Source organism: Plodia interpunctella, chromosome 18, assembly GCF_027563975.2.
Source record: "Plodia interpunctella isolate USDA-ARS_2022_Savannah chromosome 18, ilPloInte3.2, whole genome shotgun sequence".
In the NCBI taxonomy this organism is placed as follows: domain Eukaryota; kingdom Metazoa; phylum Arthropoda; class Insecta; order Lepidoptera; family Pyralidae; genus Plodia; species Plodia interpunctella.
The window spans coordinates 2,839,926-2,852,436 of record NC_071311.1 but is presented as its reverse complement, the minus strand read 5'-3'; the positions used below and the strand labels follow the sequence as shown (position 1 = coordinate 2,852,436).

The 12,511-nt window shown below is 36.9% G+C and overlaps 1 protein-coding gene across 3 annotated transcripts; it reads right to left on the bottom strand.

Annotated features, from left to right (window-relative positions):
- Positions 1-254: 254 nt before the first annotated feature.
- Su(var)2-10 (Suppressor of variegation 2-10) lies at positions 255-11,934 on the bottom strand. Of its 3 annotated transcripts, none has more exons than XM_053758320.2 (13): positions 11,762-11,923; positions 9,297-9,463; positions 8,459-8,621; positions 7,714-7,850; positions 7,031-7,208; positions 6,473-6,574; positions 5,618-5,858; positions 5,185-5,419; positions 4,752-4,909; positions 3,811-4,020; positions 3,426-3,590; positions 2,356-2,452; positions 255-1,913 (listed from the first exon to the last, which is right to left on the bottom strand). In XM_053758320.2, the coding sequence occupies exons 2-13, from the start codon at positions 9,434-9,436 to the stop codon at positions 1,907-1,909; spliced, it is 1,833 nt and encodes a 610-aa protein (XP_053614295.1). In that variant the 5' UTR covers positions 9,437-9,463; positions 11,762-11,923; the 3' UTR covers positions 255-1,906. The 3 variants fall into 3 exon arrangements, with proteins under 3 accessions (XP_053614295.1, XP_053614294.1, XP_053614296.1); XM_053758319.2 differs by having other exon boundaries at positions 7,714-7,859; positions 11,762-11,922; XM_053758321.1 differs by lacking the exon at positions 9,297-9,463 and having other exon boundaries at positions 7,714-7,859; positions 11,762-11,934.
- Between the last annotated feature and the right edge of the window lie 577 nt (positions 11,935-12,511).

Genomic DNA, 12,511 nt, shown 5'->3' with positions numbered 1-12,511 from the left:
TAAAAGCAAGTTTTTTATAATACCTACCTACTTTTCATTCTCTTCTACTGAGAGGATTATTGCTACTCTTGTGGAGGTTCGAGGAAAATTCTGCTTGCTTGTCTGCTGCTGGTTATTTGTGTTCGATATATGGCAAAGGTTTTCGGTTTCCTAGCAAGCATTTTCGGATTTCTATTAGAACCTTGATTTTATGTCGTTCATTAGCTGTTTGATGCGAGTAAATATAACCTGGGACACTAAATGAAACAAATTAGTGAGCATATTTACATTTATTGTTACTTCTTACATCGACGAACGTGTTTGGAAGAGTGGCCGTATCGCAATGGTGACTCTAACGACTAAATACTCAAAATCATTAGGAATACGTTCCTGAAGACTCATTTTGTCGCGGTCCATATAAAATCTAAACAAAGACAGCTAGAATTACAATTTTGACTATTTGGCCTACAATTAGTTTTATTAACCTACACCTTACATATAAATAAATTAGATTCCAGAGTTTAGAACAGCAATTTCATCTGTACATTCGCGGTATTAGCTGAGTCATAGAGAATTTTTTTATCGTGCTTATTTTCACGTATTTAATCTATCACTTAACTGATTTCTGTAAACTTATTTATTAGGTACTGAAATATTACAATAATTTCGTACGTAACATAAAAAATATTTTTGGGAAATGAATACAGAGACACAAAAAAATCGGCGGGTCATTCACCACCAAACGAAATATAATCCTAACTTGTGTTCAAATTAAATAGATCCGGAATTTAACTACAATCTAACTTAGTGAATAAATTCACATTAAAATAAACAATATCCTAGGTCCTAGAAAAGTATATTCTGGAACAGTTCATTGCAGTCCCTTTAGAATATTATCACTGATTTGCAGCAGGTGTTCACATCACTAAGATAGTAGTAGTCACTCTGATGGTATATAATATTTGGATTTGTGTAGACATTTTTAACACGACCATCCATGAGCAAAAAGCTTGAAAATCATCGCAGCCAAATCTTGACTTGGATCTATCATGAAAAAGAAGATATTTTGACAAGATCAGGAATTCAGTATCATTTTAAGCGCATTAGCTTGTCTAGTGATTTTTTTACACGATTAAAGGAAAATATGTTGCTTGTAAAATATACCTAATAATTCGACTCCTATTTTCATCTACATTTGGGGGAATTGGAAAGATAACGCAACACAGTAAATGCTGCGTTTAAATGGGCAGCTGTAGCTTAATTATTACATATTAACTACATACACTGCAGATCAATCATTTGTAAATACTGGCCGCCGACACCATATTAGACGTTACAACGCGCCATACGAGAAACGAATAAAAAATGGCGTGCAAAATATTAATCAGGCATACAACATTGCTGCTTTGTTTCTTCTAATGAGCCGATACAACTCCCAAAATGTTTTTAATTATGGTTAAATAAAGATTATGGTAACTAAGAATCAGTTTCGACTCAAATTGTGAATTTTGCTTTTTCAGATCTATCAGCGGAAATACATATACTAGTAAATGTACACCTGCCATTGAGAGAAGTGGTTGGCGTAGACGGAAGGCCTATGCCCAGCAGTGGGTCACGGAGGGCTGCAGATGATGATGATCATGCATTCCAGCTACTGGCACGTGCCACTGTATATACAAGCATGTCAAAATCATTGCACATGTCAGCTCCTTGCGCGTTTTACTTGTATATGTATATCGGGTTTACTGCATGATTTCGAAAGCCGTCTGCATTAAAAAATGTAAAATATCCCGCCATTTTTGAATTCGTCACTATAATGGCTGGTCTCTCAAGGCGGAAGCAGCGGCACCTCGGGGTAGTTAGGTTCTTGATCGTCTTCGGAAGAATGGCCGCTGACGTAAGAGGGGCGACCACTCTTCTCCCGTAGTCAGTATCTGTTGATAGAAAGTATTGTTTTAAACTCATATTTTTTAAATTAAAAAATCTAATTTTTACAACTATATATTTTTTTAAATGTCATTTTTTAGATGAGAGAAGTGGTCAGCTAATGAGCGCCTACGACGGCATAGGTATTTAAATAACCATATACATTAATGAAATGCCACTTTAATTGATCAGTTTTATGAATTTACTATTCACTATTTTTATAGATTTACAATTTTTTTGGTCTCATTCAAGTATATTATAAATGCTTTTTGACTCCAAAATCGGTGACGTCACAATTATTTACTGTCATACAAACTCCATATGAATTGATGTGCCTAGTTAGAAGTAGCTAATTACTAATGCCATTCATGGCTGTCTACCCCGTAAGGGATGAAGACGTGACTCTGTATTATATTCCAGGGCGGGACCACACGCCTCAGCCATTATTACCTTCTATAGTTTTCCATATTGGCATCAGTCTCAGCGTACGGCTGCCAGTGCGCCGCCGCCGCATCGCTGTCATCGCGCTCACTGGTGTTGCTTGTACCTGTATGGACATATTTTATTTATTTATACTTTATTAATTACTAGATGTTGCCCGGAATTTGGAGATAAAATAGCCTATAGAAATCTTGGATAATGTACCTTTCTAATGATGAAATAATTTTTGAAATAGGTTAGGTAGTTTCGGAGATTGCCCAAACATACAAACTCACAAACGCTTACCTCTTTATAATAATAAGTATAGATAGCACAGACTAGCGGCCAATCCCTTCTCCCGGGTAAAACAATAAATTATACTAATAAATTATACACCTGAACCTTACTCAGGAATTACACAATCTATTTAAAAAATTACGTTCTGAAAATGACAAAAAGGGTATACCTGCTATAAAAATTAAAATAAATATATGTAAGTAAAACTCTTCTAAAAAGTAGTCATCAGTCGCGTCCACTATAAAGTATATATAAATAAACAAACTCATTCTTATACGAAAGCGTCCTTTAACGAGTATCCTTTTTAGAAGTGTTAATATTAACTTGAAACTTGGCACAAAATATCTCCTTAAGGTGCCATATGTTAACATTTCGTGCGGAGGTATTTTGTAACAACCTGTGTACATATTTTAGGCTAAACAGAAATTTATATGTAGGTGCAAAATATAAGTGAAAAACAATAAAATAAATATGAACAAACCTACACCTATCTCATTTAACTATACTAGCTTTGTCTTTGAATTCAAAGTGTTTTTTTTTTCACATCATACTGACTAAATGAGTAATTGCCTGACTGTGAGCAAACACAGCTCATAGACACCAGCAACCCGATACGGTTTTCGATTATAACGCTTCTCTCCACATGTTCCCGGATGTGTTCAGGGCTGTGACGCCGTAAAGCCCGGTGTCAGCATAAAAATAAAAAATAACATTAAAATTTTGAAAATTCGTTTGTGATTTCACAACCGGCCCTGCCCGACGTCAACTCAAGTAGTTTTTTATTTGAACAGTGTATTACTCACATCTCTCGTTCTGCCTGTCGGCGTGGTCGTCGTCGTTGCGGCGCGGCGAGTGCGGCGAGTGCGGCGAGTGCGGCGCGGGCGGGGACGGGCTGTCCAGCGAGATCACGGCGCCGGAGCCCGGCCCGGCCGCCGGCGACCGGTAGCCGCTAGACGACACGGCTTCCGCTGGGGACAAGGAGAATCGATGGTTGAACTTTTCCAGGATAAAAGGAAATATAAAATGAAATAATTTCTGGATAGAAAAATGGTTTGATGACCAATTGACTAAACAAAATTTTAAAGTTCCAGTGTTATCTATAGCTTCATGAGTCGCATGTTCGCTTGCCTGCTTAATATATTTAAATAAATATTGTATATAAATAAAATATTTTAATTTAAAACTCACCATTAGAAGAATATCCATCGTCCGTCTTGATGGAGGACTCGGGTGCCGGCGGCGTGGCCTTCGGCTGCGGCACCTTCCTCTTGAGCGGCAACTCGTCCTCGGAGTCCGAGGTGAGGTCGACGACCGCCTCCGCCGGCTTCGGCGCCCGCGCTTCGCCGACGGCCGCCCGTTTGCCGCCGCCGTTGCCGCCTTCTGGTACTGGTATCACTTCTGTATATAATGTTATACATGTTAATGTATATAGAATATAGGAAATCACTCCACCAAGAAAAATATCTTGAATATAAATTGATTTAGAATATAAATATAGACGACCTTGGTGGCGCAGTGGTAAAGTTCTTGCCACTGAACCGAGAGGTCCCGGGTTCGATTTCCGGTCAGGTCATGATGGATGTTTATCTATATATGTATTTGTTATAAAATATAGTATCGTTGAGTTAGTATCCCATAACACAAGTCTCGAATTTACTTTGGGGCTAGCTCAGTCTGTGTGATTTGTCCTAATATATTTATATTTATTTATTTATTCGACTGTATGGTTTACTATATACTAGCGGCCCGTCCCGGCTTCGCTCGGGTAGAAACATAATAAATTATGTATAAGGTTTAGGTGTACCTAAACCTTCCACAGGAATTACACTATCTTTTGGTGAAAACCGCATGAAAATCCGTGTCGTCGTTTTTGAGTTTATCGCGAACCGACAGACAGACAGAGGCGACAAAGGACTTTATTTTATAATATGTAAGGATAAGGATAGATATTTCTTTTATGTTTTAACCTTGTGTTATACCTGTTGTTCCCCACATTATTTATGTGATGTACGTGTGTGCTTCGAATAAATTATTATTGTATCACGGCAGGTATACGTCTAACCTAGGACGACATCGATTAATATTCTCGCTCGTCCTTTGTCCTAGTTGGATGTATATATCTGTCTCACCCAGGTCGTCGGCGATGAGCGTGACGGGCTCGGCGGCGGGCGCGGCGACGGCGGGCGCGCGCGGCGGCGGCGTGTGCGCCGACCAGCTGCCGTCCGCGTGCAGCTGGATCTCGTTGCACTCCGACAGCCGCGGCGACGTCAGCACCTCTTGGAAGTACCTGACGAGGGCGACGACAACATTAAGCTTGAACTGAGGGTACCTACGATGATGATGATGACACATCACATCCAGAACCGCACACGAAAAAGTAAGAATATTTTCCTGCGCTTGGAATTGAATACAAAACCTCCAGCCGACAAGAGAGGTAACCGCTACGCCATGGAGGTCGTCGAATACTGAGTTACACGAGTACTGTAAAAAAAAACTACAGATGCGGGCTTCGATGTGTTAGTGAATTCCTAAAATACTTTAATAAAACGAAGTGCAACTCACCCGTCGACTACCAGGGAGTCATAAGGAGCTGGGCGGTCACACACGGGACACAGCCACGTGGGTTTCCGTTCATTCATTTGCAAGAAAAGCGACGCATCAAAACACTGCAGATGCGGGCAATTCGCCGGCCGACACGGACACGACATTCGCATTTTCCCGAGGGGACACATGAGGGAGACGCGAAGAGAAGTTGTTGCGATTTCGCTGTCGTAGTCTTCTGATAACTTTTCTTTGACTGTGGGAGGCAAGACATAATAATATGTTTATTAGACACCAAAACACAGCACAGCAGAGTCAGCTTAATATACCAAGATGATGACATATCTATTCTTTGTTGATTGTGTATTTCTGTCATAAGATAAAATAAATTTATATCAGCTTTCTGCAGACCCATAACTAAGGTAACTAACTTAAGCAGATTCAATGAACTCACTCAACGACCGAGTATAATCCGGGTTCTTGGTTCCTTTGTTTTTCAACCTCTGCAGCAGCTCCGCTGAGGTCAGCTTCCGGACCATGAAGACACTTAGAACGTAGGCCCGTGTGAAGTCCGACGCCCACGAGACGTGGATTGTGTTCGCTACAGTCGGTGAGAGCTTCACCAGGGAAGATATGTTGACTGGCCGAGGTGGCCGCTTTGGTTCTGGTGTTGGTTTGTTTGTTGGGATTGGATTCTGTTGGGGGAATTAAAGCATGTATAGATCATTCAACATCATTTGAAGATAATGCCTACATCAACCCACTGTTGGGAAAGACCTCCCTATTTTCGCACCACTTTTTTCCTATGGTCCTGAGCCAGTCCCATTCAACGCTTTTCCGTGGTGACCCAAACAATGTCACCTGACTATTAGTAGATATATCACAATTAATCTGATAGCCTGATATGGTATTGGCTGTTTAAAAACAGGCATATAATGTTTAATAACTTCTCAAGAATTGATAACTGTTGAGTGCAACTTCTGGTCAAATTCAAAGTACACCTGTTCTTTAGGCATTACTTTTACTTCAAAAAAAGAAAAGTGAGAAAAGAGCTTTAATAAATATAATTTTACGCAAAAAGTGCTATTGAAGGTCTAATTTCTGAATAAATGATTTGACTTCGACAAATAGATTTATAAATCTTGTTTATTTTTAATGTCAAGCCATGTAGCCCTGTGAATGCCAGTGAGTGAATGCCAAACAATCTATTTTTAAGCATTTAGGACTACAATTTAGATCAGCTTGTTTACCTAGTTAAAGATTGTAATCTGTTAAGTATGTTATTAAATAAATAAACACAATAACTTACTGGTAGTGGACACATCTTATTGTTTACTTTAACATTAACACTAGGTGGGAAGTAGTCTTCCTGCTCACACGACGTCTCCAGGAGACAAAATCTCAGTTGCGCCTGTGAAACAATATTGAACACATCAATATATCTAATAGTATAATCTAATATATATTTCTATATAGGATATCTAAAAATATAGATAAATATAGATATAAGACGAAAGATAATTAATTTTACTATCAGACTTTAAAATAATCTACTGTGGTAATGGACTTAATGTCTATAATTGCTAGGTATTAGTGTTTTAACCATAAATACTGAAAATATTTGCGATTATTAAATTAATGCTTTGTCAATACAGCTATATGCACCCAATATGGTTGATAGCTTGATCTGCTGTTCATTGTACTATTAGGTAAATACTAGTCTTCTTCACTCTGTCCAATCAGTTTTTTTGCCCGAGTAGTAAAACGGCGAAAAAATATTCCCATGACTATCTTAGTTGTTGGACTAAAACACAAAACACTGTCAACCAACAAAACCAAAGTCCCTACCAATAGTAAAAAGCAGTACCTGTACGACGTAATCTAGCTTATTGCTGGCCCCGACTATGTCCTTGCCCGAGGCGATTTCCGTGGCCTGCTGTGGCGTCAAGTGAAATATGTAGGTGCCTTCCTGCATGCGGCCCGCCTGCATCGGCATCATGGTCGACGGCTTCATCAGCTCGGCCAGCACGTCGTAGAAGGGAAGTCTGGGAAAAAAAATATGCTAACAAGTGATATTTTATTTTGCACATTGGTTGTCTGGAAGAAATCGCTTTTAGCGATAAAACACCTAGTTAATTTCTGTTCTCTTAATTATTGTTATGGTGTACTAGAGTTCATTTACTCACATTTTTACTAATTATTATAAAGAGAAGAAAATATTTGTATGTTTGTTTTAAAAAAATCAGAAACTACTACATAGATTTTGATTTGGCATAGAGGTAATTGAATTCAATATTACATGCAGATAACAAATCATAGTTTGTATCTTTTTAAAAAAATACTATAAATATAAAATTTGATGTGAAAACGGGCCTGTACGGGTTAAGCTTTTTTACTGTACTAAACTTTTAATTTCACTTTACTTTTTAATTTATATTTTTTACTTATAAGCCAAACATAACAGACTTTGGTATATACTTAAATAAACGAAGTCTTATACAAAGTCACCAGCCGAAAACGGTCAGGGATCTACAATGTAAATAAACTTACTTTTTAAATTTAACATCAGGATGCACGGGAAAGGGCGTCAGGGGCGCGGTGGGGGAGGGCGCCGGCATGGACGCGAGTGTGGCGCCGGCGCCGCCGTGCGCGTACCCGTGGTACATGCTGCCCGCGTACATCGCGTTCTGCCGCGCCTGTCAATGCACTTCTGTTCATTTGGCATAGTAACTCTACGCTACCAAGCGTGCGAGGGAGCTGGAGCAATGACTTGGTTGTAACTATTGCACATGTAGTATGTGCAAACTATAAAAAATAGAAAATAAATGAGGCCGCTGTGTCCTCTTGATTAGCAACACTGGCCGTTTTTCAACGAATTATATCCATTTTACTATTTCTTATTGTAATGGCAAACATAGTTCAATAATAAAGAACTTTCTACTCTTTATAGATAAGACTATACGTCTAAAAGAAATGCTACTAACGAATTTATTGATAAATCAAGGTTTATCATTAAATTCGTCGTATTACTATATTTTTTTATTAAATATGCAACATATGCGAACAGGACAAAAGTTACGCTTTATGCAATGCATTAAAAGCCCAAACTCAAACATGTCAGTTTTTAATTCAATTCTTCATCCAATTTTATATTTTTGAAATTGCACAACATCCACATTTACCACTCTTTATCTAGCTAGAAAAAAAAACAATAATAATCAATTGTCTACAAAACAGTGTAAACTAGATGCATATCTACTTGCACACGGTCATGCACCTAACAGACACGACTTACAGTGACGGACATGCCCTGCGCCCTGGAGTCCTGAGGATTGTACCCAGTGACGGCGGGGTGCTGGTACATGTTGCGGGAGCCGGGCAACGCGGGCGCCAGAGGGTCCTTGCCCTGCGACCCCGCGCCGTGCCCCGCCCCGCTTGACGGCAAGGCCTGATTGTTCCTGCAGATAGAACGATATAGTCAACAACTTCGACACTTTCTGGAGCGTTTACGATCGATTGAGATTGCGTTACTGCCTAATTCGACATGACAATCTGAGTGAAGTTAATCAGTTTATTAATGCAAAAGTTTCAGTTCTATGAATCGAACGAAATACATTTAAAATTAAATTAATTTCTTCATGCCAAACACGTCAAATTAACGTCATGTAATCTGCAATCGACCCGTAACATCCCCTTGATATGCTTCAAACATGATATTGTTGTATTCAGTTTCATTTATCAATTAGGTAGTCTTCAAATTTCATCCTGTGAAGACACCAATTTATGGCTACTGTTTCAAGTTAGCTGTTAAAATTAAAGCTAAGACCCATCACCAGTTCCAAAGGTTCATGCATCATATCTTCTAAGAACTAGATGATCACCGGCGAACCTGAGCGCTTTAGGCGTGCGGCACGTGTAGAATTGCTCCAAAAATGTTTTCGAATCAAGCCAAGAAGACAGCTATAGAAGAACGGGATATTATAGAAAAAGACCAGGATTATTAAGATATTTATAGGTCTTGTTGGCTTGACTGTAACATGGAACGGTGCCCGCACTAGTGTAACCACCGCAGCTAGGCACTGGACATGCTAAGAGCTAGGTGCGAGGCAAACGCGAGAGGAACAGACACTTGCCTATTGTTACTGCTGCTCTTTTGCGAGCGGTGTCCGTTCTCTGTGGTTTTGAGCCGTGTTCTAAGTTCGGAAGTCCCATTCTCAGCGGGAGCGCTCGAAGCCGCATTCCCTACCCTCGCTGAAGACCGTGTTTTAACCATTGTTGACGTGCGACCGACTCATGTCAACTGAAATTCACGAGTCCGAAAACGGACAGAAGCTATCTTAAAACAGTGGAATTGTTAAAGGGTTTTCTGGAAAATTTCTTCATTGGGCATCTCAGCATAACAACTCCTTATTTCTCTTACGCTTGGAAAGTTGAAAGGGAAAGGGGCTCGATATGACATCTGCAATTGAATAATTACCCATTTTTAGTCATCAATGGTTAAAACATGTCTTACAGCTTTTATTATCTAAACAAACCACAAAATGTCCTTAATCGGAGGTATTTTGATTGGAAACAGTGATGGCGGTCTCTTTTTGTATTGATAAATTATTCCACTGCAGCTGTGAAGGAGCTTAGCTATGGAGAGAAATTGTATTAAAAGGTTTCAACAACCGACACAAGTATTGGAAGACATGTTGGGTAACATGTAAGAGAAATAAGAGGTCCTGTCATTAAAATTTTCCAGAAAACTGACAAGACAACAAGTTACTCTAATCAGAGTTGACTATGTAGAGAAACTTGTAAAAAATGTCTTATATGTATATCTATCTAATGGGACCACCACAAAATTCTGCATGTTTAGAATAACTAATTCAATGATATACCTAACACTGAAACTAATCTTGTCTATACTGCATTTGTTTTGGTTGTATTGTATTTATAGAAAGGGTAAAATCTTCACATGTATTTTTATGGAAATATAGATGTTATAAATAAAGACCTTAGTACAACAACTTAATTATTTTACAAATCATAAATTACTTAATTTGTAATGTGCTGAGAGTTTAATTTTTAAGTATTTTATTGCAACAAAAAGACATACAGAAAGATTTTTGCCTTTTTTTAAATACCTAAACAAAATCAGTATAACATGGACGAAATAGAACACAGCTAGATATGGGTTTGCTATTAAATACAGTAAGGATTGGTATTAAAACTATTCCATTACTTGTTTGTATATTACTACCCTACTATTAAGACTACATAGAAGTATCAGTACTTATCCTAATACAAAAATAATTAAATTAATGCCACTGATTTCTTTTTTCAAAAATAAACTAACGTACATAATTTTCTACTGCTACAACCAAGTTAAGCAATGAAACTAAATTATGTTAAGCTAAAAAAAATTTCTACAGTAGGTAATTTTTAATTTAAATAGGGTTTTTCTATGTAGGAATATTAATTCATGCATGGGACATAGCTGTTTTTTTTTTCAATTTAAATTATATTTTCTCTAACATTTATTCACAATAACTCAGCTCCATTTAGGTTATATACCTACAATGAGCTTAGCTGAATTACTGTTTTGAACATAAACTATGTTTCCAAACTCATGAAAATCCTGCACAAGTACTACTAATATTGTAATCATTAAGTTTGTCAAAATTGATTTTTGTTGTAGACTTTCAGAAAAACTACTTCACAGATTTTGATCTAAAGAAAAAGCTGGAAAAGAATATTTTTGATGATGCTTCAGTTGCATGACTATGCCAACCTTTTAGGGAAATTGTAGTTTAAGAGCTTGCAAAACCTATCTCTGAGAGGCTTGGAACCCCAAAGTCAGTGTTAAACATAAACCGAGCCAAGTGCAATTACAAACTATTGTTGATAACACTGGTTAGAGACAAGGTTTAAAAAGTAAATTGTCTGTATTCAATCTTGTATATATAAATTAAAAAGAAAAACTTTCTTATTCAGTTAATTATTATGTTTCGAGAGATGATATCAGATCTCATCTATTACATGATGTAAAAACAGGTTCAGTAATAATTATAATACCTATATATATAATTAGTTAGACAGGTACCTAGGTACCTTCGATGCTTATTTATTCAAAGTTTCTAGGGAGTTCCAGTAAAATGTCAGAAATGAGAATAAATGTTATTATCTACATAACTTATAGGTAATTTAGGATCAATGAATATTCAAATGTATGCAGGTGCCTATTAAAAATTTCATTATTTTATTTTCACTGTGATTACCGTACAATTTTAAAGTATATATTAGACGGTCTCGTTATCATCTTATAGTAGTTTGGTCAAATTATAGATGTATTTATTAAAATTTTCAGATTTCCTGAATAGAAAAACATAGGTAGGAGGACCACCACGTTTATAAGTTGTGATGGCAAATTTAGGAGATTAATTGCGAACAACGAGTTGATACTCAATTGGGCTTTAATCATTTGAATGTAATTAATAACATGAATCATAATAAGTTTAAGTAACTATTGATTAAAAATCGATAACATTAAAACATTCAATAAACGTATTTATTTTATAAACAATATGGATGTCACACACATAAAACAACTTACCATGATATCGCGTTACCGTAATCGTAATATCTACTCATATTAACAGTTATTTAAATATTAAAACTAACATTTAATTATCACTTTCATAAACATTTACGAATATATTTCACTAAACGTCCGCCATATCTTGACGCTTGTACGTCATGCTTGTACGACAGCAGCACGGCAGCCACATTGGCAATAGACAAGGTTAATAGTTTTTTAAAATAATGTGTCCCTACCTTTATTAATTTCAATATTTTATTAGTTTCTCTACTAAAAAATGAAGCATATTATAAGTTGTGAAAATGTTTATAGGTAAAACTGTTATTTCATTAATTTACATTTCAAAACAACCTGTGGGCTAATAAAATTTAATAAAATAAATGCCCTAAGGCGAAGTACACACACGGCTAGACATAGAGAGCTCGTCTAATTTACATCACGTCCGTTTCCTAACTTCCTGTGCTGTGCCACAGGCGTGCGTGGGTAGGGTTGTTTTATATTAAAATGAATAAAATTGCTATATATCTAGATAAATAATTTAAAGATTGTAAATGAAATTAAAATTAATTTGAATTAAAACGACGATGGCGATTTATATTCAATTATTAGTTTAAATTAATTTAATAGGTATTTATATGTAATTTAGTTGTATATTGAATATATATTTTCGTAGACTCAGGCACAGGCAAATGGTTAGGTAGGTACCTATTGTACTAATCTGTCATTATTTTGGTCATACAAGACAATCTTTTACAACTTCCTGGC